The sequence below is a fragment of the Sus scrofa genome, chromosome 10 (assembly GCF_000003025.6).
Source record: "Sus scrofa isolate TJ Tabasco breed Duroc chromosome 10, Sscrofa11.1, whole genome shotgun sequence".
Taxonomy (NCBI): domain Eukaryota; kingdom Metazoa; phylum Chordata; class Mammalia; order Artiodactyla; family Suidae; genus Sus; species Sus scrofa.
This window is the reverse complement of record NC_010452.4, coordinates 20,556,152-20,582,792: the sequence shown is the minus strand read 5'-3', so window position 1 is coordinate 20,582,792 and position 26,641 is coordinate 20,556,152. Positions and strand designations below refer to the sequence as shown.

General features: G+C 38.0%; 1 protein-coding gene across 1 annotated transcript in view; it reads left to right on the top strand.

Moving 5' to 3' along the window:
- Window positions 1-26,641, top strand: part of DENND1B (DENN domain containing 1B) — a 244,302-nt gene that overhangs the window by 53,016 nt on the left and 164,645 nt on the right. The window contains 1 exon segment of the mRNA XM_021064483.1: window positions 16,537-16,580. Coding sequence (XP_020920142.1) covers window positions 16,537-16,580 — 44 coding nt within the window.

The following is a 26,641-nucleotide window of genomic DNA, read 5'->3' as shown; positions in this document are numbered from 1 at the left end:
TAACTTAGAGTCATTTCAGTGGTGTGTTCTATTTATTAACTTTGGCTTATTCCAAATGTTTGAAACTATGTTATATCCAAGAGTGCCAGGAATCTACTGTATTTCAGACTATATATCAAACAACAACAAAATAACTTTAACCCAGTTTGCACGTGTACTTGAAATTATTTTTTGACATAATATAAAAATTGTTTTCACTGTTATAAATAAAATGAAAGTGCTTTATGAGGTTCAATTAATTTTACATTTCAGGGGTTTCATGTTAATGCCGTTTCTTGAAAATCTGATTTAGTTCAAAGGGTTAAATATGAGTACCATGAAGGTAAATATGTTGTCTTGTGTTTAATCTTATTTAATTTAATACTTGTAGAAAGAATATATAAAAAGCCACTGTCTCAAATGCTAGACTGAAAGCTAACTTAAATTGTGACTCTTGCTTGCTGTTCTCTTTAAGGGAATTATAATAAAAGCTATTGTTTTAGGATATGATGAACATCTCTGATGACCAAAAGGTATTTCAGATGTAGTATGAAAGATCATCTTTGTATAAGCAACCTATTAACTTCTTCCCCCTACGTTCTAATAAAAAGTTTTGTGTGGCTTTTAATGATTGGTATCTGAAAAAGTCAAAACATTGATTCTCAGTTGTTAAGTTCCTTGTCATAGATTAATCAGGATTGAACATCTGTGGTACAGCATGTCTTTCCTTTTTTTGCTGTTGATTTGGGAAAAAAAAAACTCTCATGAAGGGCCCTTGGGACAGATGGCCCCTCACTGTTGATGGTTCGATTACCATGATCACCTACAGCTTCAGAGGAGTGCGAAGAAAAGAAATTGCTTTCTTTGTCAAGGTGTTTTCAATTCAATTCTCACCCATTAGCCCTGTTTGGTTAAGTTTGGAATTACTCTATCAGGTGATTGATGAGGGTTTTCATTTTATTATAATAGGTCTTGTTTAAAAGGAATGGAAGTAGCAAAATGATATGTCTAACCTGCTATGGATTAGGTTTTCGTAAGATTCTTTGAAGTTCCATTTTTATTACCTTAGCTAGAATTTGCTTAATATGAGCAAAAAGAGCTTCATTGTTTTGAGTTGTCATGCTAATTTTAGATCATTGTGGCGAGAAACATTTATAAAGGCTAGAATTATTATTAAACTACTTCCATGGTTTAAATTTCAAAAGCACCAAAATAATTTTATAGCAGTAGTTGTTTAATTATCCAGATGATTCTTCAGAGTGAAGAAATTGCAATGGGGTAATTACATTAGATATTTCTACATCACTGCTTCTGTACATTTTTAAGAGGTTGAACTGACAAATTTCCAAAATTGTGTGTTTTTAATTTTAAATATGTGCATTATGTATAAAGCAATAAGGAGAATCATGAACTCTGTCATTTTTGTAACTGATTACAAAATAAGACCTCTTGAAACATTTTCATTTCCTTAAGGTTTTTATGTATGTACATCAAACTCAAATGAGTAAGTTAATTATTTTCATTATAGAATGACAAGATACTGATTTATATCTATTAGTAATTAATATCCTATTTTAGGTTTCTTCACATACAACTTTCCAAATATTCAGAGGAAGTCTGGCCAGGTTAGGCCACTATTTTACAAAAATGTTTACATATTTGGTTTGCTGAAAATATTCTCCTGTAGATAATAAGGAAAATTTCTGAATTTGTGCATATGCCTCAAGCTACTGTCCACTCAATGAACAGTAGAATTAAAGATTAACAAAGTAGAGCAAGTTGGGCTTATTTGTAGTGTCCTTTTATATGCAGCAGTGTATTTTAGAAAGAATGTATATTAGCAGTACGAATACTTGGCTTCAGTGGGTACTGGCTGCAGGCTTGAAATACAACTTCCTAAGAATGAGCAGTTAAAAAGAAGCTCTAAAGTCTTCTCCCATTCAGAAAACTCTATGACTCTGTCTATACATAATGACCCCCCACTTTGGAAAATTTCAAAAGAAAACAGCCACCCTGAATTAGTTTTTACTATTTCACAGTTATTAGCATTTATCCCTTTTGTTGTTCAGATTGGCATAACTGCTTAAATTCTATGGAAGAAAGCATTGTATGGAAGCACAGGAAAATGATGTTTTCTCAGACATCTTAGATGGTAAGGTGTAAAAGACATATCTTATTTCGATATGAACTATCAATGTGTGTGTATGGCATATAGAAATAGAAGAAATAATGGAATTTTATCTTTATATCTCTGTAGCCAGAGTTCCCCACCACTGTCCTTAAATCATAGTTCTAATGTCGTAAAACACTTAATTTTGAAATGAAATTATTTGCATTGTTGTATAGAAATAGCATTACAGTTTTAATAGTAACTATTAGCATTGAAATATTTAAAAAATGCTTTGGTAACATTTTTCTTGCTAAAATTACTTCCCACTATCACTGTCATGGCTGATGTTTCTTCCTAGGCCTCTGAAAATATACCTGCTGACAAATAAAATATGTATGTAATAGAGTGAATTCTGAATTACGCATGGGCACATTATAAAGAATATTTTCAGCCAACAGCTATTAAATTCTTTAACATGTGGTTCATATTGCTCATCAGTGTGAGAGATACATGGTCTGTGCTATTAGTTCTCCAGTGTGTACTTCAGATGAAAAGTATCAGCATCACTTGGGAACTTGTTAGAGATGCATTTCTCAGACCCACCTTTGACCTCTTGACTCAGAAGTTCTGCAGGTGGGACCCAGGGATCTGTGTTTTAACAAGCTCTCCAGGCATTTTTGTTGCACACTGAAGTTTGGGAACACTGAGCTGGGCTTTTAAGGAGATGCAAAAATTTTAAATTAACGACTACATGTTAACTTTAAATTTATACGAACACCTGACTCTGTATGGTTTCTTAAAATTAGATGTAGCCTGAATTTAACATTTTTCAACAATGAATTTGTTTTTACTTTTACTGTTGTTAGTAGCCTTAAAGTTTGTAGTGTTATGCAGTCTATGATACTATTGGGTTTCTTTGGGTTTTTTTTTTTTTTTTGGTGGATTGGTAGAGATTTTTATTAATATCTTGTTGGCATGAGTGATACATTTCAACCAATGCTATAAAAATCTATGTTTTTCTGGGATGCATGCCAAGGAAAAATGGCAGGATATTGGTTTCTGGATCTCAGGCCTCCCCAAAGTCATCTGTGGCCCTAAATGAGGGAGTGAGTTGCTTTCTGAAATACTTTTATTTTGTGATCAGGCTGGGTATTAAATTATAATAATGACTTTGCAAGCTATTTTGACAGATGTAGTGAAAATTACAATTTTAGGGGTGTGATGGCCCCAAGATGGTAATGCACTAGACCTCAGTCTCCATCCCCTCCCCCCACCAAAGAGAAACAATTAGGCAGCTATTTACAAACAAAAAACGCTCTGGAGCCCACTTAAGAAACTTCAGCAACAGGGTGGAACAAAAAACCTTGAGAACAACCACAGCTGGGGGAAGGAAGAACAGCTTGGTTTTGCCTATATCCCCCCACCCCCGGGCCAGCAGTGCTTAGTACCAAGCAGGAACTCTGCAACTAGGAGGAGTTCCCCTTGTAGGGAAAGAATAGTGGGTTTGAGTGACTAGATTCCCCAGTCTTTTGGGACACCACGTGAAGTTCCCACTTGAGTTTCACCCAACCTGAGACCAGCAAAGCTGAGACATATAGACAGTTAGGAACAAAGAAAAGTTGGTTACCAACAGCTGCCACATGGCAGGAGCAACTGTGGTTCTCTGCAACCTGCTCTGTAGGTGACGCCAGCTGGTTTGGCCCCCCTGCAGATTTTACTAGCTTTCACTCCACAGTTATTTTTGTTTGCTGACACCAGCCACCTGGGTCCCTCCCATGTTGCCAACTCCTCTCCCAGCCACCCCTACTGGAGCCTGGGAACTGCACTGGCAGCTATCCTAAGAGCTGCGTAAGTGCAAGACACTGGCCTAGACCATAGCTGACCTCAACTGCAGTGTGAGCCCTCAGGGCTGGCTCCTCTAGCTGTGCACTTCCATGCCACAGGTCTGATGCGTGTCACTGGCCTCTGCTGCTGTGTGCACACCTGAAGGAAGACTATGCAGTCATGAAGATTATGCTGACAGTCAGGGCCCTTGTGGCTACTGTAGGCCTGAATCAGGTCCTGTATTCTGTCACTGGCCTCTATCACTATGCTAACCTGCAGCTAGCCCTTCCAGCTCTGTTCCTGCATGCCCCTGGTTGGACCTTTATTACCATCCCTTTCTGCCATGTGCTCATGACATAGCCCAGCAGACAAGAACATACCACTGGCACTAGCTACTATTGCTGCTTGTCCTGGCCCCAGCCAGTGGACCTGGAGGTGTGTTGAGGACCCTCACAGCCCTTGCAGCCTCAGTGGATCCTGTGCAATAGTTGCCAAAGACCATGTGACTGTAGGTACTGTTGACCCAAATAACCCGAGCAAGAGCCACCACATCTACACACCTGCCCTGCATCAGTTGACACTGAGTCACAGAATACTCCAGCATGCCTCTACCTGCAGGTGAAAGTCTTTCCTTGTGGAAGTTAGTCTATAACATTTGAACCTGTGCAGGATACAGGGATCACAAAGAGTTAGGGAAAGCTGATGCCACCAAGAGTACAGTAAGCCGCCAGAAACTAGCCACAAAGAAATGGAATTCCAAGAATTGCCTGACAAAGAATTCAAAATAATTGAACAGTGCTTAGAGAGCTAGAAGAGAACACAGAAAAACAATTTAAATATATCAGGAAAACAGTAAAAGAACAAAATGAGAAGTATAACAGACAAAACAAAAAAAAATCAAAATTTTGGAACTGAAGAATACAATGACTGAACAAGAATTCAATAGAGAGCTACAACAGCAGACTAGGCTAAACAGAGGAATCTGTGAGCTTGAGACAGATCATTTGAAATTAACCATTCAGAGGAGCAAAAAGAAAAAAAAATGAAAAAAATGATGAAAGCCTATGTGTCTTATGAGACATCATTAAGGCAACTAGTCATGTGTCATCAGAGTCCCAGAAGAAGAGAGGGAGAAAGGGGCAGGAAACACATCTAAAGAAATAATGGCTAAGAACTTTCCTAACCTGAGGAGAGATTTAGACATTCAGTTCATGAAGTTAATAGGTCACCCGAAAATATAAATCCAAGATGATCATCTTCAAGATACACGCAAGAGTTGGGGCACTGACCTCCCCTTCTCTCACCATGCAATAGAAAATCTGTGTTTAACCTAATAGTTGGCTCTCCTTATCTGCAGTTCTGCAGATTGTGTAGTACTGTAGATGTATTTATTGAAAAACATCTGCATATAAGTGGATTTGCACAGTTCAGACCTATTTTGTTCAAGGGTCAACTGTACTATACCCAGCAAAGTTGTCCTTCAGAAATAAAAGTGAGATAAAGACTTTCCCAAACAAGTAAGAGCTGAGTAGTTTATCACACTGTACCTGCCTTACAAGAAATATTGAAAGGACTTCTTCAACCTGAAATGAAAGGATGCTAACTATGAAAATGGAATAGAAATAACACCCTGGCAAAGGCAAATATATAGTCAAAATCAGAATGCTCTCATACTATAACATGTAGTGTTTTAACCACTTAACTCTAGTATAAAGATTGAAGAACAAAATTATTAAAAATAGCTACAGCAGCAATAATTTAATAGATGCACAATATAAAAAGATGTAAAGTGTGACATCAAAAATAAAGTATGTATGAGGGCAAATAAAAAGGATAGAGTTTTTGTATGTGATCAAAGTTAAGTTGTGATGAGGGTAAAATAACTTCTATGGCTCTAAGCTTTTTCAAGTAAGCCTCAGGGTAACCACAAAACAAAAATCTGTAGTAGATACACACAAGATAAAGATAAGGGAATCAGTGTGTACCACTGTGGAAAATCATGAATTCACAAAGGAAGACAGCAAGAAAGGAAGAAAGGAGCTACAAAACAGAAAGCAATGAGCAAGATGGCAGTACTATGTCCTTACCTATAAATAATTACCTGAAATGTAAATAGACTAAATTCACCAATGAAAAAGCATATAGTGACTTAATAGCTAAGAAAATAAGATCCAGCTAACTGCCTACAAGATACTCCTGTCCACTCAAAGACATAGGCCTAGAGTGAACTAATGGAAAAAGATATTTCATGCAAATGGAAACCAAAAGAGTGCAGAATAGCTCTATTTATTTTTATAGATAGCTATATTTTTATAGATAGCAAAATAGACCAAAGTCTGTAACAAGACATGATCATTATATAATAATAAAGGGGTCGGTTCATCAAGAGATTCTAATAGGTGTAAGTATATATACTTCCTATATCAGAACACCTAAATAATCAATTACCAATAGAGCTGAAGGAAGTAATAAACAATACGATAATAGAGTACTTATTAGATACCCTGCTTTCAATAATGGATAAATAATCCAGGTAGAAAATCAATAAAGGAACATTGGACTGGAACCATACTTTAAATGGATCTAACAGACATACACACACACACACACACACACACTCACACACATACATACATATATACACACACACAGAACATTCCATCCAACAGCAGCAGAATATACATTCTTCATTCTTCTCAGGCACACATAGAACATTCCCCAGGATTGACCATATGTTAGGTCACAAAATAAGTCTCAGTAAATTTTAAAAGATTGAAATTATGCCAAATACCTTTTCCAACCACAATGGTATGAAACTATAAATCATTAACAAGAGGAAAATTCACAAACGTCTGGAAATTAAACAGCACACTCCTGAACAACCAGTGAGACAGTGGTTAAATCAAAAGGAAAATTAAAAAAATATTGAAACAAGAATTGAAATATACCAAAACTGATGGCATGATGCAAAAGCAGTGCTAAGAGGTAGGTTTATGGCAATAAATACCTACATTAAGAAAAAACAGGAGTTCCCGTCGTGGCGCAGTGGTTAACGAATCCGACTAGGAACCATGAGGTTGCGGGTTCGGTCCCTGCCCTTGCTCAGTGGGTTAACGATCCGGCATTGCTGAGAGCTGTGTTGTAGGTTGCAGACGCGGCTCGGATCGCGTGTTGCTGTGTCTCTGGCATAGGCCGGTGGCTACAACTCCGATTCAACCCCTAGCCTGGGAACCTCCATATACATGGGAGTGGCCCAAAGAACAAACTAAGCCCAAAGTTAGCAGAAGGAAGGAGATGACAAAGATTAGAGCAGAAATATGTGAAATAGACAATAGAAAAATAATAGAAAAGAAAACATACAAATCTTTTTTTTTGGAAAGATAAAACTGACAAGTCTTAGTCTTATCAAGAAAGAAAAAGGACGCATAAATTATAAATGAAAAAGGAGACATTAAAATTGCTATTACAGAAATACAAAGGATCATGAGACTATTACGAATAACTATATGCCTACAAATTGGACGACCTAGAAGAAGAAATGTATACATTTAACCATTCAAACATATAGCCTATCATGTCTGAATCATAAAGAAATTAAAAGTCTGAACAGTAAGTAAGGAGGTTGAATCAGTAATCAAAAACCTCCCAGCAAAGAAAATCTAAGACCAGATGGCTTCATGGGTGAATTCTACCAAGCATTTTAAAGGATAAATTGGTGCAAGTTTTTATTATAGGCTTTAAATATTGAGGAGGATGAATTGCTACCAAACTCATTTTATAAGACCAATCTTAACCTTGATGCTAAAGGTATCACTAAAGGTAATATTGCCAGATGAGGATAATGAAAGAAACTTATAAGCCAATACTTCTGATGAATATAGGTGCAGAAATTCTCAACAGAATACCAGCAAACAATTCAACAGCACCTTAAAACAATCATACACTGTGATCAAGTGAGATTTATTTATGGATGCATGGATTGTTCAACATATACAAATTAGTAAAAGTGATACATCATATTAATAGCATGAAAGGTAAAGATTTTATGATCATCTCAATAGATGAGAAAAATAATTTGTTAAAATTTAATACCCTTTTGTGATTCAAACTCTCTACAAATTGGATATAGATGGAACATACCTCAGTATAATAAAGGTCACAGCTAGCATCATGCCTACAGTGGAAGGCTGAAAGCTTTCCCTCTAAGATCAGGAACAAGACAAGGGAGCCCGCTCTTATTCAGTGTAGTGCTGGAAGTCCTACCCAGAGCAGTTAGGCAAGGAAAAGAAGTCATCTGTAGAGGAAAGAAAGAAGAAAAATTGTTTGCTGATGACATGATTTATATATAGAAAATCCTAAATAGCTCAGCAAAAAACTGTTGTAATAAACAAATTCAGTGAAGTTTCAGGATAAAAAATCAATACACAAAAAATTAAGTTACATTTATACAGACTACTATCTGAAAAATAGTCTCATTTATAATAGCATCAAAAACAATAAAATACCTAGGAATAAATTTAACCGGGGAAATGAAAGGTTGTACAGTGAAAACTGTAAGACCACTGATGAAAGAAATTGAAGAAGACACAAATAAATGGGAAGATACCCTACCATCATGGATTGGAATAATTAATATTGTTAAAATGTCCATACTACTCCAAATCATCTGTAGATTCAATATAATACTTACCAAAATCCCAATAGCTTTTTTCACAGAGATAGAAAAGCAACTCTAAAATTCATATAGAGCCACAAAAAGATCCCAGATAGTCAGACACAATAATGAGAAAGAACAAAGTTGGAGGCATCCCACTTCTAGATTTCAGACTTTACTACAAATTATAATAATCAAAACTGTGTGACACTGATGTAAAAACAGACATGTAGACCAGTGGAATAGGATCCAGAGCTCAAAAGTAAACCTACACAGATATGACTGAGTAAGGGAAAGGATAATTTCTTCAATAAATACTGTTGGGAAAAGTGGATATCCACAGGCAAATGAATGAAATTGGACCTTTATCTTACACTAGTCGCAGAAATTATCTTGAAAGGGATTAATAACTTTAACATAAAATTTGAAACAGTAAAAGTCTTAGAAGAAAACTTAAGTGGTAATTCTTGACATCAGCATTGGCAATGATTTTTTTTTTTTTGCATATGATGTCAAAAGCGCAAGCAACAAGAGCAGAAAACTAGTAGGGCTTTATCAAACTGTAAAGCTCTGCACAGCAAAAGAAACAGGAAAATGAAAAGGCAGATTGTGGTAAGGAAGAAAATATTTGCAAACCATATATCTGATAAAGGGTCACTATCCAAGATACAGGGAACTCATACAGTAATCCAGTTTAAAAAATGGGCAGAGGACTTCAACATTTTTCCAAAGGAAAGATAACACTGGCCAACAGCCAGGTGAAGAGGCTCTCAGCATTACTAATTATCATGGGAATGCAAATCAAAACCGTGAGATATCTCACCTCTATTAAGATGGCTGTTTTAAGGACAATAGAGAACAGATGTTGGCAGTGAAGTGGAGGAAAGCGAACCCTGGTTCATCGTTTGGTGGGGAAGTAAATTGGTGCAGCCACTGTGGAAAATACTATGGAGATCCCTCAACACATTACAAAATAGCACTTCCATATGATCCAGCGATCCCACTTCTGGGTATATATCTAACGAAGAAGAATTCACTATCTTGAAGAGCTCTCCCCCCTGTTCATTGCACACTTTTCCATAGTCAAGATATGGAAACAACCTCAGCATCCGTCAGTAGATGAGTGGTCAGAGAAAACAGTATCATATCTACCATGGAACGTTACTCAGCCCTAGAGAAAAGGAAGGCAGCCTGGTCGTTCGCAGCAATGCAAATGGACCTTGAGGCCATTAGACTCTGTGAAATAAGTTAGAGGAAAGACAAGAACTGTATGATTTCACCCACACGAATTTAAAAACATTGAACTCAGAGATGAACAGAGCGACATCGTGGTTGTCAGGAGTGGTGGGAAGTGGAGAGCTCTTGGTGCAAGGGTACTGGTTTAGGGTTATTAGATGAGTAAATTCCAGGGATCTAGTGTACAGCATGGTGAATGTATATGTGTGTGTGTGTGTGTATGACAAGTACTATAGTGTATATTTGAATGTTGCTGTGAGAGTAGAGCTTATGTTCCCACCAAACAACAATAACGAAACACATTAGTAATTATGTGAAGTAAAGGATGTATTAATTAACCTTATGGTAAATTTTCATAGTACATATGTTTATCAAATCATCTTGTTAGACACCTTGACCTTATGTAGTGTTGTATGTCAGTTATATTTCAGTAAAGCTGGTAAAATCGTAATTTTAACTGTAGTTATTCTAATCCATGCTTTTCTTTTTCACATAATGATATAAGTAGGAAATGGCATTTTAAACTTTTGGGTAAACAGATAAGACTGTTCTTTCAGATACTCCCAGAGAGAAGGTGAGAGGGGAGTAGAAGACAAAGAGGGGAGGAGGGAAATGATTTTATATTTTTCAGAACCTACCTCTGATCAGAGACAGAAAGTGTTGTTGATGTAAGACTAGCCCTTCAGCCGTCCAATTTCATAGTCACAAATGTTTCATTTGTGTATTTTATTTTTCAGTCCTGCAGTCTTCAGACATATACAGTATGTTTTTCTACTGAAAATACCCCGTTTTAAAATGCATTAGCATGATTTGGTATTACATTTAGTACTAATGGATTTTACAGGAAAAAAAAAAAACCCACTTCCCTTTTTGTTAGCTTTAGATCAGCAATTCACATCTGTAACCACTCCTCTGTTGAAGCTCTCTTTCCATCACACATGACTGACAGAAACCTCAACCCTGTCTGAATCTACCAGTTATCTCCTGCACCTTGGCCATTTCATGATAATGGGGAGCTACCAGACGGTTGCCATTAGACACTAGGTTTGGACACACACCAAATCGAGTTCTCACCAGTGCCTGGATCGTGGTCGCACTCTGCCTCCTGAAGCCTCCAACAGCTTCCCTCTTAGCAGAGAGCTTTGCTGCGGCTACACACAAACTAATTAGTAATTTTAGCACAAAACTCTTCTTTTGCCCCCCAGACTCTTCACATCTCCTTGGATTCATATCACCTCTCCCCTTTTCTCTTTCCTGTAACAGTGAAAAATATTTGTCCAGCTTCTGTCCAAGGCTCATCTCACTGTCTTGACCAGGACTCTCTTTCTGCCTCTCAGGCATGTTTGTCTCTCTTTTTCTGGTTCTCCTCGGGCTCACTCTTAACTTAAACACCTCCAAGTCTGCACCAGTATAAAATAAACAAAAACGGACAGACCTCTGTGGCTCCTCTCCTCCCACCTTGACTCTTCTCTCCGTGCACAGCCTTTCTTGGTACGCTGCCTCTCTGCTCACCCTCTAACCTCTTAATCTGCCTCCGAGGTCCATCCTTCCCTTGGAGCTCGGTGTCCCTGTGCGGCTTTATGCTTTACATCTAGTTGCCATGTTTTAGTCGTCCCTTAACGTTTTGTCTCATTTGTTTGAGAATTTTTTTGATACACTTTTTTCCCTTGACTTTCATAACAACACACACTCTAACCGTATCCTTCACCCATTGCTAGTCATGCCTTCTGCCTTGGTTTAGAGGCGCCCTATGATATACCGTGGGTACCTTTTCACCCAGCAGTCTGGCCCCTGCCTCTCCAGCTTCCTCCCTTAATGTTCTCTTTCTCTCACTGTACATTCTAGATATATTACTTTTTTTTCCTTTCAGTTTCCAAAATGTATTCTGCTTGCTTTAGCCTCTGAGACTTAATGCTGTCTTCTCCATTCTGGAGTGTTCTCCTCTGCCCATTTTTAGCCCGCATCATCCTTTGCTTATCTAACTCAACTCTTAGTATGCATCTCCTTTCATTCCTAAGTGGTTTAGTGACTTTCTAAACTAGATTAAATGTTCCTTATGCTGTCTGTCCTGTACTCTCCTGTCCTTTTATTATTATTTTTTGTCTTTTTGCCTTTTCCAGGGCCGCTCCCGTAGCCCATGGAAGTTCCCAGGCTAGGGGTCCAATTGGAGCTGTAGCCGCTGGCTTACACCACAGCCACAGCAACACCAGACACAGCCGCGTCTGCGACCTACACCACAGCTCACAGCAACGCCGGATCTCTAACCCACTGAACGAGGCCAGGGATCAAACCCGAAACCTCATGGCCCCTAGTCGGATTCGTTAACCACTGAGCCATGACGGGAACTCCTCTCTTGTCCTCTTAGTATAACACACATTACACTTTATTGTGCTCTAGGTTTAGATGCCCTCCTTTTCTCTGCACTGTAGAGACCAGTTGTGTCTAGTTCACCATTGTATCTCCGTAGGTGGAAGGTTTTCTTTAATGATTCTGGTTCATTTATATTTGAGAGACATCACTGTTCTTTCTTTAGGGACTTTTTTGAAATTATGGAGCCAGTGAATTTTCAAGTTGAGTGCAAGCTTTCCTGTAGGATACCTTATTTGCACAAAAACTAGATAGCTCTTTGACGTTTCTCTCCATGTATACTGTAGCATTTGGAGGGCAGGGACTTGTCTTATTTCTTTAGCACTGCATAGATTTTTGAATGAAATAAATTGAACCTAAATAGGACAGATACGTGAATTGATTACAGAAATAATTTAAAATAGCTGCTCCTTAGATCTTAACTAAGCAAGTCTCAGTCTCTGCCTTGTAATCAAGACATAATGCTAATTACTTGGGCTTTAATCTCCTCATTCATAGAATTCTTATTCTACAACCTAGGTGAATAAGCCCTGAAAGCTATAATCAAGCAAAATGCTAATATAATCTACTTTTTTGAAGGCATACAGTTTCTGAACTGATTTTACAAATGTATAATTTTAAGGATATTCATCCACAGACTTGAGTAAACATTATTCATTTATGCAAATTAAAAACTTTTCCTGCCTTTAAAACAATGTAGTTGAATCATAGTAGTATTTTAAGTTATTTTAATTTTTGTTTTTAGTTGTAGTCCAGAAAATGTGATTGCAAAGGAAAATAAAATATTTCTGAATTTATCTCATTTTGCGTTAAAAAAAAGCTTCAATCAAGAATTTGGAATAATTGTGATGGTGATGCACAAATCATACATTAAATAGTCTCCTTCCAAATTTACCGATTTAATAAACATTTGTGTATTTTTCTTACTACACTGTATCATTCTCATTAAAATAAGAGATTATATTTTTGTAAAAAGCAGGTTTGTAGTCTTCCTTTTGTGGTTATTTGGTTTCTAGATTGCTGGTGACACAGGTACTTTTTAAATGAAGATGTCGTGTCTCCTTTGAGCTACAAGGAGGAGCACAGTGTGTCCCCAGCATCCCGGGCAGCCGTGATTCCTGCCAGCAGTCCCATCCTTTACACCCATAAAATCAGCATAACACCGACCCAACTTCGGCAGACCAGCTCTCCTATCTGGAAAGTAATCCTCAGGGAACAGAAAATTCAGTCTTTGTGCATAGATTTGGAAATTGGATTATTCATTATTTTTTTCAGAGCCCTTTTGTTTGTTCCTTTGCAGTACTTGTGAAAAGTTGCTGCAAGCCTGGGTCAGACATGGTGCAAACCCAACATAACACAGACAGTAACTAAGTTAACCCATTTCGAAGTATGGATGCACATGATTATAATGAATTTTTGAGTGCCGAAGTGTAAGACTCGTGTAATGAAAAGAAGCAGGATGCTTTCCACTGTGTGATTTAACCGATAGATGCTCTTTTCATGTATTCACTTACTCATCCTCTGTGACAGGACAAACCATACAGGAGAAAATCCATTAGTAAGGGACGAAGAAAAGTGAGGTAGTAACACATAACTAGGTAAATGCCCCAAACAAGGGGGTGGACTGTTAGGGCAGCACAGGAAAAATGTCCTGGTTTTAACACGTAAATGTACGAAATCCGTCACCATTCTTCAAATGGTAACTATAAAATTGAGGTGGTTTTTAAAAGGGATATTTAAAATACTCACACTGAATCTTTCTAACTCCATTATTTATAAGGGACTATTCTGTGTTTCTGCATGATGACTTGTTTATAGGGGTGTTAGTTATTGTATTAATTTATCAAGGTAATAACTTGCTTAATACTCCATGAGATTATGAGATTCAGATGTTAATAACTACCATTTTGGTAGAACTGCTACATAAACACACACACATATGTACACACAGGTACACACATATCTGTTTTCCAACATAATCTTCTACAGGACATTAATGTCTCAGTATTTTAAGGTGATATATAATGCATGTCACATTCATTTTAGAAATGTGTACATTTTGTTTTCCATGAAGGCATAATCATTTAATATTAGCTCCATAAATTTTTAATGAATTATTCTTATATAAGATGATTTGAATGATACTAATTTATGTAGAAACTTTTTATTCCTTAGTAAGTAAAGAGATTAATTGTAGAAAGCATATTTTTTTAAGTTAAAATATTTGGGAAAAATCTTCTGAGCTTAATAAGTAATACAGCAAGAGGAACTGCCTCATGCTAAAAATGTTGCCAAGTAATTATTGAGTTTGGGACTTAAAAAGTTGAAATTATAAATCCTTGGACTGTGGGTTTTTTTTTTTTTTTTTTTAAAGCAATACGGAGTAGTGGAAATAATGGAATTGTGCTGACTATTTTCACTGACCGTGTATGTAAAGTGATATCTTTGATTCAACAAGGCCTTTTACCTTTAGTGGAATTCAAATCCTGTCATATAGGTGGTGCTCGTTACTAATATTGGAATTTAAAAGGCTTTTTCAGAAGTAATATTATCCATCGTACACTGTCCTTTTAAAGCACATTCAGAAGCAATATTCAGAAATATATTTTTGACAGAATTAAAAAGTAAGTATGCAACCAAAATATTTATTAGTGCTGATTAAAAGGACTTCTTTTTCTTATGTTAAGTAGAAGAGAAATATTGTGAAGAAATAACAAAAATTAAAAATCGGTGGCCTTATTTATAAAACAAAATTTGTAAAACAAAAATATTTATAAAACAAAATTTTTATTTGTGAATAACCGGATATAATATATAAGAAAAATTTGTCTTAAATGCCCTGGAAATAGCAAAATTGTATTTTAAATGAACTTGATGCTTTATGCCTATCACTTACTATTATTTTAAAAACTGATTTATAGATTTGCCAATGTTGGATTTCAGAAGTGAACTTTGGTATAAAACAGACATTATTAGAGTGTTTATAAATTTTTGTTGAGCATTTAATTTATTTTATGTTTTAATATCTAAAATCAAAATATAGTTGATATACAATAAATGTAAGTTACAGTTGTACAACAAAATTCACAATTTTTAAAAGTTATATTCCATGTATAGTTACTACAAAATACTGGCTGTATTTCCTGTGTTGTACAATATATTCGTGGCTTATCTATTTTATACGTAATTGTTTGTACTTGATTCCCTACCGCTGTCTTCTCTCCCCCCTCTTCCTTCTCTCCACTGGTACCCACTACTTTGTTCTCTTTATCCGTGAGTCTGTTGCTTTTTTTCTTATAGTCACTAGTTTGTTTTATTTTTTAGATTATACATATAAATCATATCATACAGTATTTGCCTTTCTTTGTCTGAATTATTTCACTTAGCGTAATGTCCTCCAAGTCCACCCATGTTTTTGCAAATGGCAAAATTTCATTCTTTTTTGTGGCCGAGCAGTATTCCATGTGTGTGTGTGTGTGTGTGTGTGTGTGTACACATGCACCATATCTTCTTTATCCATTGTCTGTTGATGGACACTTAGGTAACTTCCATATCTTGGCGGCTGTAAATAATATTGCTATGAACGTTGTGTGGTGTGTATTTCTTTGAATTAGTGTTTTTGGATATATATAATCAAGAGTGGAATTGCCGGGTCCTATGGTCATTCTGTTTTTTCGTTTTTTGAGAAACCTCCATACTGTTTTTCCTAGTAGTTGTACCAGTTTACATTCCTGCCACCAGTATACGAGGGTTCCTTTTTCTCCACATCCTCACCAACGTTGGTTCTGTTCTTTTTGATGATAGCCATTCTGACAGGTGTGCGGTGATATATCTCATTGTCGTTTTAATTTGCATTTGTCTGATGATTAACACTGTTAATCATCTTTTCATGTACCTGTTGGCCATCTGCGTGTCCTCCTTGAACATGGCTATTTAGCATTTAAATGGAAATTTAAGGTGAAGTGCTTTGGTCTAGTTTCTGAGGGTCGTAATGTATTTGATTACATATTCAGCAAATTTTTATTTTTCTTTTCAAATCAAAACCAGTATATTAAGTGGAGTTAAATCTGAAAATTTATATTTCAGCATCTTAAAACTAAGGTATATAAATAAAAGTGTGTTGCGAAGAGAAATGAGGATTTTTAACAATCCGATTAAGTTACTCATTTTATTATTCCTGTTCCAAAGGTCCTTAGAACCCTTAAAAGATCAAAATCTCAACTTCGAACCTCACCAATTGTAAATATTTAAAGAAAAAATAAAAATTTACTTTGGAAAGTACCTCTGACCATTTTAAGAGTAATTTAACATGCTGCTGTAAATGTGTCCTTTTCTCTGTTTAATGTCCTGTATCAATTATTTACAGATCCGGTGGTATTGTGGAAGTTCCCAGAGGACTTTGCAGACCAGGTTGGAACCACATCATTTCTAAAAAATATTTAAAATTGGAGTATTATGATTATTACTACTGTTACTACTGCATATGAATTCCTATAAGTGTTTTCTTTTGATCAGCCCTGAGAATAGAAAGTCCTGTGTGCAGAATACCTGGAAAATCTCTTAACGTTAGATGATGATGAAGAAGCTCTTATCTTGAAACTAATAGCAGCTGAATGTTTATAGTTCCAACATGTTTTCAGAAAAATTTGATGATGCCATACTTTGTTGAATACGCTTCTGTTAGCTCTGTAAGAAAGTAAATAATAAATAATAACTGCTGTAAATAAGAGATCAGTTCTATCTTTGTTACAGTAATACTGCAATCATTAACATATAGAAGTTGAATTGACAATATTTTCTTATTTTTAAATCTTATCTATAGCTTTATTTTCTTAAAAGCAAATGAGAAACTTTGGAATGAATTTACTTTGTTTATATTTTATTTATTTATTTATTTATTTACTTATATATTTATTTGTCTTTTTAGGGCTGCACCCGCGCGGCATATGGAGGTTCCCAGGCTAGGGGTCTAATCGGAGCTATAGCCTCTGGCCTACACCACAGTCCGCAGCAATGCCAGATCCGAGCCGCATCTTTGACCTACACCACAGCTCACGGCAACGCCGATCCTTGACCCACCGAGCAAGGCCAGGGATCGAACCCACAACCTCATGGTTCCTAGTCAGATTCGTTTCCTCTGTGCCACGATGGGAACTCCTACTTTGTTTCTATTTAAATTATAGTCATCTCTAGTTACTTAAGTAATTAATGTGGCCAAAATTATGAATTATTTTGACAAGATATATGTAAATAGAAAATATTTATAGTTTATATTATGGATTTATCATTTTGAAGTGAATTATATGGTTAACCATATAAATTTAAATTTTTGTATGAATAAGTACTTTTTCTGGAAATCTGGGTCTTTTTTTTGTCTGTAAAGGAATGGGGTAAAACAATCTTGTCATTGGTAAAATTATTATAATGCTACAAGCTTAACCATAAGTTAAGTTCACAGCTATGATCCTCATAATTTACAAAATGAAAGTGGATAAAAGTATTCATTCAAAGCAGTTCATTCAGAAATGTACAGATGCGTGATTTTGATGTGGAAGAATAATTTTCTACACGTGAAAATCCTTATATAATATTAGGAAATATCATGGAAAAAGTGAGTTAAATGATCATGTTAAATATTAGTTAGATTTAGTGCAGTCTTTGTTTTTTCACATAAAAAGAGAGCATGTACTCTTAATTTTGTTTTAGCCCTTTGGAGAAAGAATAGATTTATAAACCTCTTAAGTATATAAACTAAGTCCCTACAGTGAAGACATGATTTGCCCATATGAGGCTTATTTAACTGAGTTTGTTCCCCAGGAATGCGAAGTTACGTTAGAGTCTTGCTGACTCATTTTACCCTTTGGAAATACTGTTCCTCTCTTGGTCTTACCAGTTCTCTCTGGTCTCACCTTCTGCCCAGATTCTTTTTTCTTTCTCTCTCTCTCTCTCTCTTTTTTTTTTTTTTGGTAATTTCTGCCTCTTAAACGGCCCTTGTTACTTCCTAGGGCACCTGAAGGCTCCTAACTCTGGGTTCATGTGAGGGTGGAAGTGTGCTTGTTGAGTTCAGCTACAGAAAATTTTTCAGTGAGGCTGACTCCTCTGTTCCTCTTGTGACTGACAAACTGGTGATAGGAATGTTTTCGTCGTTGCTTTGTTTCCCACATTTGTGAGGTCAGTGGAACATGAATGAGCCCTCACATCCTTAGTAAAACCCAAAAAAGCATTTAACCATGTCATGGTAATGAGTGTTCATAGCCCCCAGGAGTCCAGGTCATAGCAGTTCTTATAGACTTTTTGAAATTAGAACTGAAAGGAGCTTTAGATACCATTTTGTCTAACTGTTTCACTTTGTATCTAAAGAAACCAAACTTCATATGGGCGTCTAGCCAAGGGTCTTGAAAAATGGTTTTGCCATATGCTTCTTGGTGAATATTCTGAATACTGCAGATAATACAATTACTCTCCGTATATTTCTCATCCTCCTCTTTTACTGCTTTCCAGTCCTAATTGTTTACTTCTTCCCAGACAACCTTTTCACTGGATCTGAGACTGCTTCAGTAATAATAACTCTTAAAAAGCTCCTTATTTAGCTCTTGCCATGTACTAAGCACTATGCTAGGGGCTCATGTGCGTAATTGATTTTATCTTCAAGTCCTCACAGTCCTGCTGGGAGACAGTATCCCCGAAACTGAGGCTTAAGAAACATGCCTGACACCAGCATTGCTTAGAAGAGGCAAGTTTGTCTTCACTCAAAAGCATGTACCATTAGCAAGTAAGCTCTGTTATTCTGTCCACTGGGAATGCTGACCCAAACCCCACTCACTTGTTTTAGCTCTTTAAAAATAGTTTACTATAAATTTTCCCCCCAGTATCTTTATAATTTAAAGGCAGTGTGTTGTTTACCCAGAGAAATAGTATCAATCCTTTTACTCCTTTGCTTCTACCATATGGAACTGTTAGTTCATCATAGGCATTTTTTTTTCTTCTTTTTAAGGCCACACCTGCTACGGCATATGGAAGTTCCCAGGCTAGGGGTCCAATCAGAGCTGCAGCTGCAGACTTACGCCACAGCAATGCAGAATCAGAGCCACGTCTGTGACCCACACCACAGCTCACAGCAACACCAGATCCTTAACCCACTGAGCCATGTCAAGGATCGAACCCGAATCCTCATGGATACTAGTTGGGTTCATAACATGCTGGACTACAAGGAGAACTCATCTGAGTTTGTTTCTGTTTTGTAGATACGTTCCTTTGTGCCATATTCTAGATTCTGCATATAAGTGATATCATATGGTATTTGTCTTTCTCTTTCTGACTGACTTCATTTAATATGAGACTCTCTAGTTCCATTCATGTTGCTGCAGCTGGCATTATTTTGTTCTTTTTTATGGCTGAGTAGTATTCCATTGTATATATGTGCCACATCTTAACCCATTCATCTGTTGATGGACATTTAGGTGGTTTCCACATCTTGGCTTTTGTGAATAGTGCTGCAGTGAACAAAGGGGTGGCATGTATCTTTTTGAATTACAGTTTTGTCTGGATATGGCATTGGTTTAGGACATGTTTTTTTTCTTTCCTTTTTTTTTTTTTTTTTTTTGTCTTTCTGCCATTTCTTGGGCCGCTTCTGCGGCATATGGAGGTTCCCAGGCTAGGGGTTGAATCAGAGCTGTAGCTACCAGCCTACACCACAGCCACAGCAATGCGGGATCCGAGCCACGTCTGCAATCTACACCACAGCTCATGGCAACGCCAGATCCTTAACCCACTGAGCGAGGCCAGGGATCCAACCCACAACCTCATGGTTCCTAGTCGGATTTGTTAACCACTGAGCCACAACGGGAACTCCTAGGCCATGCTTCTTTGCATGTATTTTCCTTCTTTTGGCAATAGAAGAAGCAGTGGGACTACTCAAATCACATTTTAAGAATTCTGATTTTTTTCTTTGTTTATTTGCTTTTTTGTACAGCAGAGAATTTTGTCTAGGTGTGTAGATGACAGTGTAAGTGTAAACGGAGCTACGTCTCGGCAGCAATTGAAGGCCTTGCTATAAAGAGTTGGTCCTTCAAATGAACTTAAGTGGAGTGTGATCTAACAAGATAGGTATATTAGGAATATTAATTCAGAAAAGATGTCAGTATGGGTTGGTCGTGGGAGAAACTGGAGGCAAGGATATTAGTTGGCTTTATAGTAATCTGGCTGAGGAGAGAGAAAGATCTGAAAGGGTTGGTTGCATTAGGGATGAATAAGAGGATGCGTGTGTTGATCTGAAATAAATAGACTGCCAGATATCTCTCCAGCGTAGCTGGGTTTATTCAGGATCAGCAGAGAATTGTGGTTTGGGGTCTGTAGCCATGAGGGAGCCAGTGCCAGTCCCACGTGGCAGAGGAGGAGGGCACTTTCATAGTGGAGGCAGGGAGGTTGGGAGGGCTGTGGACACAAGAGCTGTGGCTTGTAACTGGCCGAGTCCTTTTGGGGACAGAAGTCTTCTTCCTGTTGGGCTCTGCTCTTCTGAGAGCCTGAGAGCGCCCCCTTCTGGTCACCTGAGTCTGTGTACTTGGGCTTTCTATTCGTTATTTTTACCAGTGTAAAGAGGGAAAGGGAGACTGCGTGCAGAGGTGTTTTGGGGAACATGGGGTGAAGAGTGATGAAGAAAGGATGAGTTTCTTTTTGGCAGTTAAAGAAATCTTGAATGACCTTCCACGCTGGTGAGAGAGGGGACTTTGGGGATCTAAGAAACGGGAGAGTGTTTGCAACCTTAGGAAATGCATAGATGTGAATGAATATGAGGATTTTCAGGCAGATTTAGTTGATGTCAGATTTATGGTTTGCAAATACATTGGGGCTGTGGCTGAGAAGATTAACGCAGGACCTGTCTTCCCGTGCATGCCAGTGATAATTGCAATACCCATATCACGTTTGTGAGAGGGTCACCCCTCCTGTATAAAATGAGTAATTTTGTTTCTTTTTTGCTGTCAAGCCAAGCTATCCATTGCTCTTCTATTCCTGTTGTTCACATTTATGCCTAACAGCTTGAGGCTGTTTTGCACAGTGCTTGACTTTTTCTTCCTACTTTCTGCTTGTCATTTTCATGGTTCACTTTTCTGTAGCTTTGCTGCTTGCATATACTTTTGGCCTCTTAAGACTTTATTCCTTGAGTGAGAAGAGTCAGTCTTTGTGAGCGAAATATATTTTTAAAGAGTGGTTGGGAGTAAAATCTTATAAATGCTGGAATCAGATTTATATTTGAGTCATAGCTCTGTATTTACAGATTTTGTGAAGTGTGGCTTTCAGCAAGGGACTTGTTTTCCCTCCCCTTTGGTTCCGCCTGCGGCATGCGGAAGTTCCTGGGCTAGGGATGGAAGCCAGCAGTGACCTGAGCTCTAGCAGTGACAGCTTCAGATCCTTAACCCACTAAGACTCAACGAGAGTCTTAATCTCTCTTAATTCTTCATTTGCAAATTAGGGCAGATTTTACTACTCTGACAATGTCAAGATGAGAATGAAATGATCTAAAGTCTATAAAGTATAGCACTTGCCACATAGAAAGCACACGCCAAAAATGTGAGCCGGTAGTTTTGTTGTTGTAAGACCATGGATGTTTGTTAATTTATGAGGGCTAGATAAAACCGCTTTATGTAAAATATTGTTTTTATGGTTTTTATAGTTCAGCTGGTAGTTTTATTATTACATGACCCTGAATGTGTATTAATTTATGATGAGGACTAGATAAAACTACTTTATGTAAAATATTGTTTACAAGTTTGAAAACTTCACTGCCATGTAGATCTTGAGGAAGATTTGTAATTTTGCAGTGTTGAGGAGGAAGAAATTTTCCTCCACCCGTCTGAGTTCTTCTTGCTGGTCGAAGAATTAAATTGACATGAAACAGATTAACAGGTGAAATCAAACAGAAGTTTATTAACATGTGTGTATGAAAGAGATCCCACAAACCTAGCAACTTTCCAGCCTGGCTGAAGCCTTCACCTTACATCCATCTTCTGCAGAAGACAGAGGAGGGTGTTGGGGGGTAGTGGTTTGGGACCTCAGGGGAAGAAGAGCAATTCATGGAGATGGAAAAGCAAATGTCTAGCAAATGCGTGTTTGGGCCTGCAGAGACGAGGGGGCAAAGAGTGGGGTCTAGTTTCGCCCACCACACCTGGCCCATATTCTTGGCGGGTATTTCTGGTGACAGCTCTCTTCTGGGAACAGGCCCTCTCCCTAAATTCTTTTAGGCAGTTACGGAGGAGGAACAAGAAAGAAACTTCCTGAGTCATGCTTTCTTAAAAGTATTCAACCTAAATAAATCCTCCTGCCAAAGAGACACATTTTTAGGTGGCAAATACTGCTCCCTACAATAGCATGAGAGATATTTTCAGGGTGGCCCCATCGGAAGTCTTAAGACTGTGGACCTACAATCTTTTAGTCATGGCCAAACATAGAAATCATTCAGTCCATTTGCTTAGTCTTTAAATAGGAAAAATAGGATTTTGAAGAGTTGGCCCCAGGTCTTTCTTATTTACCTTTAACCCTTTAGTCTTGCAGTGTTTTCCTTTTATTGCACAAATGGCAGGCCTTTCGTTGCTTCTGGGCCGTTTTTATGTCTCAGATACCCTCTTCCATTTCTCTGATGTGCTTCCTTTATGACAGCTTAGGTCTTTTATCAACTGTGATATATTGAAGCATTACTCTTTCTGTGTTTCATGGTCATTTTTGTATTGGGCCTGTTTTATGTCTTGTAAATCTGTCCGTTAGTCTTTATTTCTAAGGTCCTTTTCTTAATTCATGTACTCCTAACTCTTTACCTGTGTGTGTGTGTGTGTGTATGCTTTTAAGGGCTTCACCCATGCATATGGAGGTTCCCAGACTAGGGGTTGAATCGGAGCTACAGCTGCTGCCTACACCACAGCCACAGAAACAAGGATCCAAGCCGAATCTTCGACCTATACCACAGCTCACAGCAATGCCAGATCCTTAACCCACTGAGCAAGGCCAGGGATCAAACCTACAACCTCATGGTTCTTAGTTGGATTCGTTTCCCACTGCACACAACGGGAACTCCAACTCGTCACCGCTTTTTAAAAAAATCCCTATTTAATGTATTCTCCAAAGAATGAGCTGTAAGACAATCAAATGATCTCTCTGAAAAATAAATATTGCTGTTAACATCACTACTGTTGTTGGTCCCTGACAGTGTGCTGGGCACTTTTCTAAGCACTTCACCGTATTAGCCCAGTTAATCCTTATGATGGTCATATGGGCCTAAGAGACTACTCTAATTCCCATTTTACAGATGAAGAAGCAGAGCTGCAGAGCACTTAACTGATGTGGCAGAAGTCACACAACTAGTTAAGTATAGGAGCCATTATTCCACGCCAGACAGTGTGACGCCAGAGCCTGTAGTACTAAAGCCTTTGTAAACTACACACTCCCCGGTGACACCTTCAAGGTGAGGGCCCGCCTTCTTCCCATGACCAGGTCCCTTGTTTCTAGACCTTCGTTTACATCTTCAGCCTCATATGTCTGTCTCCCTTGCTCTTTGTCTATTAAAAAACTGACCTGTATCTCAAAGCAAACCTTAGTTTCCCTTACCTACTGTCACTACATTCACTCTTTGACCATGTGATTCTTCCTGTCGCAAATGCGGGTCTCCTGCTTGCTTCCCCCCACCCCACCCCGGCCTGTCTTTCTGGCCTTGGCTCGAGGTCACATCCTCCAGGAAGCCTGTGGGTCACAGGTCTGGCCTGGATGTCCCTGTGAGGAGGGCCTCAGCACTTAGGCTTCGCCTGTCAAGGCCCTCATTAGCCCTGTCCTCTGCCTACTTTCTGTTTACCCTGTTAGAGCAGGGGTCTCTGAGACGAGCCTTAAAGAATGAGTTTTAAAAGATGCCATCATATGTCTAATAGAAGATTGTATTATGTTGAAGTGTTTTTTTTTTTTTTTAAACTCATTAACAGACGAGTTTATCAGTGAAATGTTGTAACCTGTTCAGAGGAGAGCTCAGGGTGTCACAGTTACACAGCTACACCAGGGACGCTATACTGAACTCACAGAGAGATGCGCAAGTGGCTACTTGACGAGGGGCGGAGGGAGCAGGCCCTCGGCTGTCCCTCCGTTGGACATGTCTGTGGACCGATGTCATGTGCGTTGTCGTTTATCTACAACTGACACCGGTGGAACCGCGTAAAGACGGTGAAAGGCGCAGAGCCCTGAAAAGCGTGTCAGACCATGGCCGGTTTTTCACCGAAGACAACCTGTAACCTTTTGGTCCATTTCAGATTTTTAAAAATTTCCCTGTAGTTTTCCTCTTCCTCTTGCAAGCATAGTAATATCGAAGAAAGGTTATTCTAGATACCAAAATAAGGCAAGTCCTGTTAGGTTTGGCCTGATTTATTGACCTGGGCAGAACAAGAGGATTGATTTAGCCTGTCAGCCTCCATGAATTTGCACATCCGGAGCCAGCATGTAGAATTATTACTGTGTCTCCAAATTCAAGGTCTTTCTGTAAGTCGTTAGAAGGCATTTCAGATTGGACACTTAAAAGCCCCTGTTTTTTGATATCCCAAAGCTAGGAAACCAAGTCCAAGAAAGGATCTTTACCAGGTTTTGAGTATTACCCATAACATTAGTAAATGCTTCTTCGAATTTAACAAAATTTGCTAAGGTGTCTAGGCTGCGAGGAAAGGACCTTCTTTTATACTGTGGGCCAGACATCAAGCCAGGTTTCCTGGGAGGGAGGGCTTTGTGGGCTCCATAGGTATAGCTAACCTTTATTCCTTCAAAATACCTGGGCATGGCTGATTAAACAAGCATCTTTCTCAAATAAGACACTTTTAAGTAAAGCCTTGGTTATGTAATCAGGTTTTCCAGTCATATCCTGGTAAAGTAAACGCTGATTTTTTAGTTAAACTTATTATGCAAGTAACAATATTGCTATGAATAGTAAAGAGAACTCGGGGGGGGGATCAGTGAAATTGTAAAATTGTATTTCAGTCTACAGAAGCAGAGTTTACCAAGTTGTTATGGGTTATAGAGAGCTTAGGAAGAAGGAAAGAGCTTCCTGATATGTCCAGAAAATGGAACATTAAAACAGCGTCAACATTGTTTCAAACAAAATTTCTCTCTTTAGTTTATCCAGTAAAATGCAGCTAATTATTGTTCTGCTGGGCCTTGGGTTAACAGTGTCTTGAAACTTTCTGCTTCTTGACAAAAACGAGTCTTGGAAATCCTGACTCAGTCCACTGGAGTGGCCTGAAAGTTGTCTGAGCTGTGTCAGTTCAAAGACGTGTACCCAGGAGTTTGTTCTTTGAAGTCTCCATAGTTTGAAATACCTGTTACAACCCCTTTGTACAAGGCTCTGAGACTGGCCTTCTCTGTTGAGAACAAACTCTGGCTTGTTGCTTATAGCAGAGTCTTCAGGGTATTAGAAAAAATGTAAACTGTCTGTAGATGACAGAGACTTAATGGCCATGGTTAAGTTGTTAATGGTTATTTTCAAGTGTGAAATGTCTAGTGAGGGGTCATAATAAAAATAAAAGGAAAGGAAATTTGCTTGTTTCCATTGTATGAAAATGAAGATAATAAAGCCATGTAGAGAAAAATGTATCTTAGAGCAAGGAATAAACCTGTTTTCAAAGGAGCCATTTTAAATTATGTGTGATCATGAAAATGGGTGAGCATCTTTCTAGAGGAAAGATCTTGAGGTATACAGTAAGCCTGAGGCATAATATAGCAGGAATATACCCAGAATTTCAAGTAAAGAGATTTAGTGCATCTGGCCTAGGGCCTACGTGAATGTGTTTTTGTAAAACTTCAAGGGTTCATTTAAGTCTGAGGTGCATAACCAGGGGACTGGGCATAACCACTAACTTAGAAGACAGGAGGAATTTAAAGAAGTAAGGTCGTGGCCAAGTGAAGATTTTAAATAATAATTGAAATGATAACTGGCAATATTATATTACGGTTCCCTAATATCATCATCAGGCAAAGCCCTGCCAGGGGTCTGATAAGCATAGACGAACTCAACGGAATTATTTCCGAAGCGTTTGACCCTCGCTTTCCTGAAGAGCAGGGCGTTGGCATGCCTCTAGAGTCTTCCCACCTGACGTGTGATTTCTGAAATGTGCATGGTCACAACGTTCACACATCTGAATTTAGGGCAGGCTTAGTGACTCTTCTGGTTTGCCAGCTTTTTGTATAATAATCACATCAAAACAACTCTTATGCTAATAACGTTGCGAACAAACCAGCATCTCATCGTGTAAGGTAAGAGCACGCATCCCTGTCTTTTCAGGGGACCTCTAGGAAATCTCCAAGACAGTTTTAGTTAGAAAACATATCCTGTAAATTTTGGATTTATTCCCCCCTATATTCAGAATCTGAATTTGGAAAGGCACAATTTAAAAAGTTGTTAGAAGATTTGGATGTTTGATCAAGATGGGATCCACAGATGCCTAAGAAGCAACACT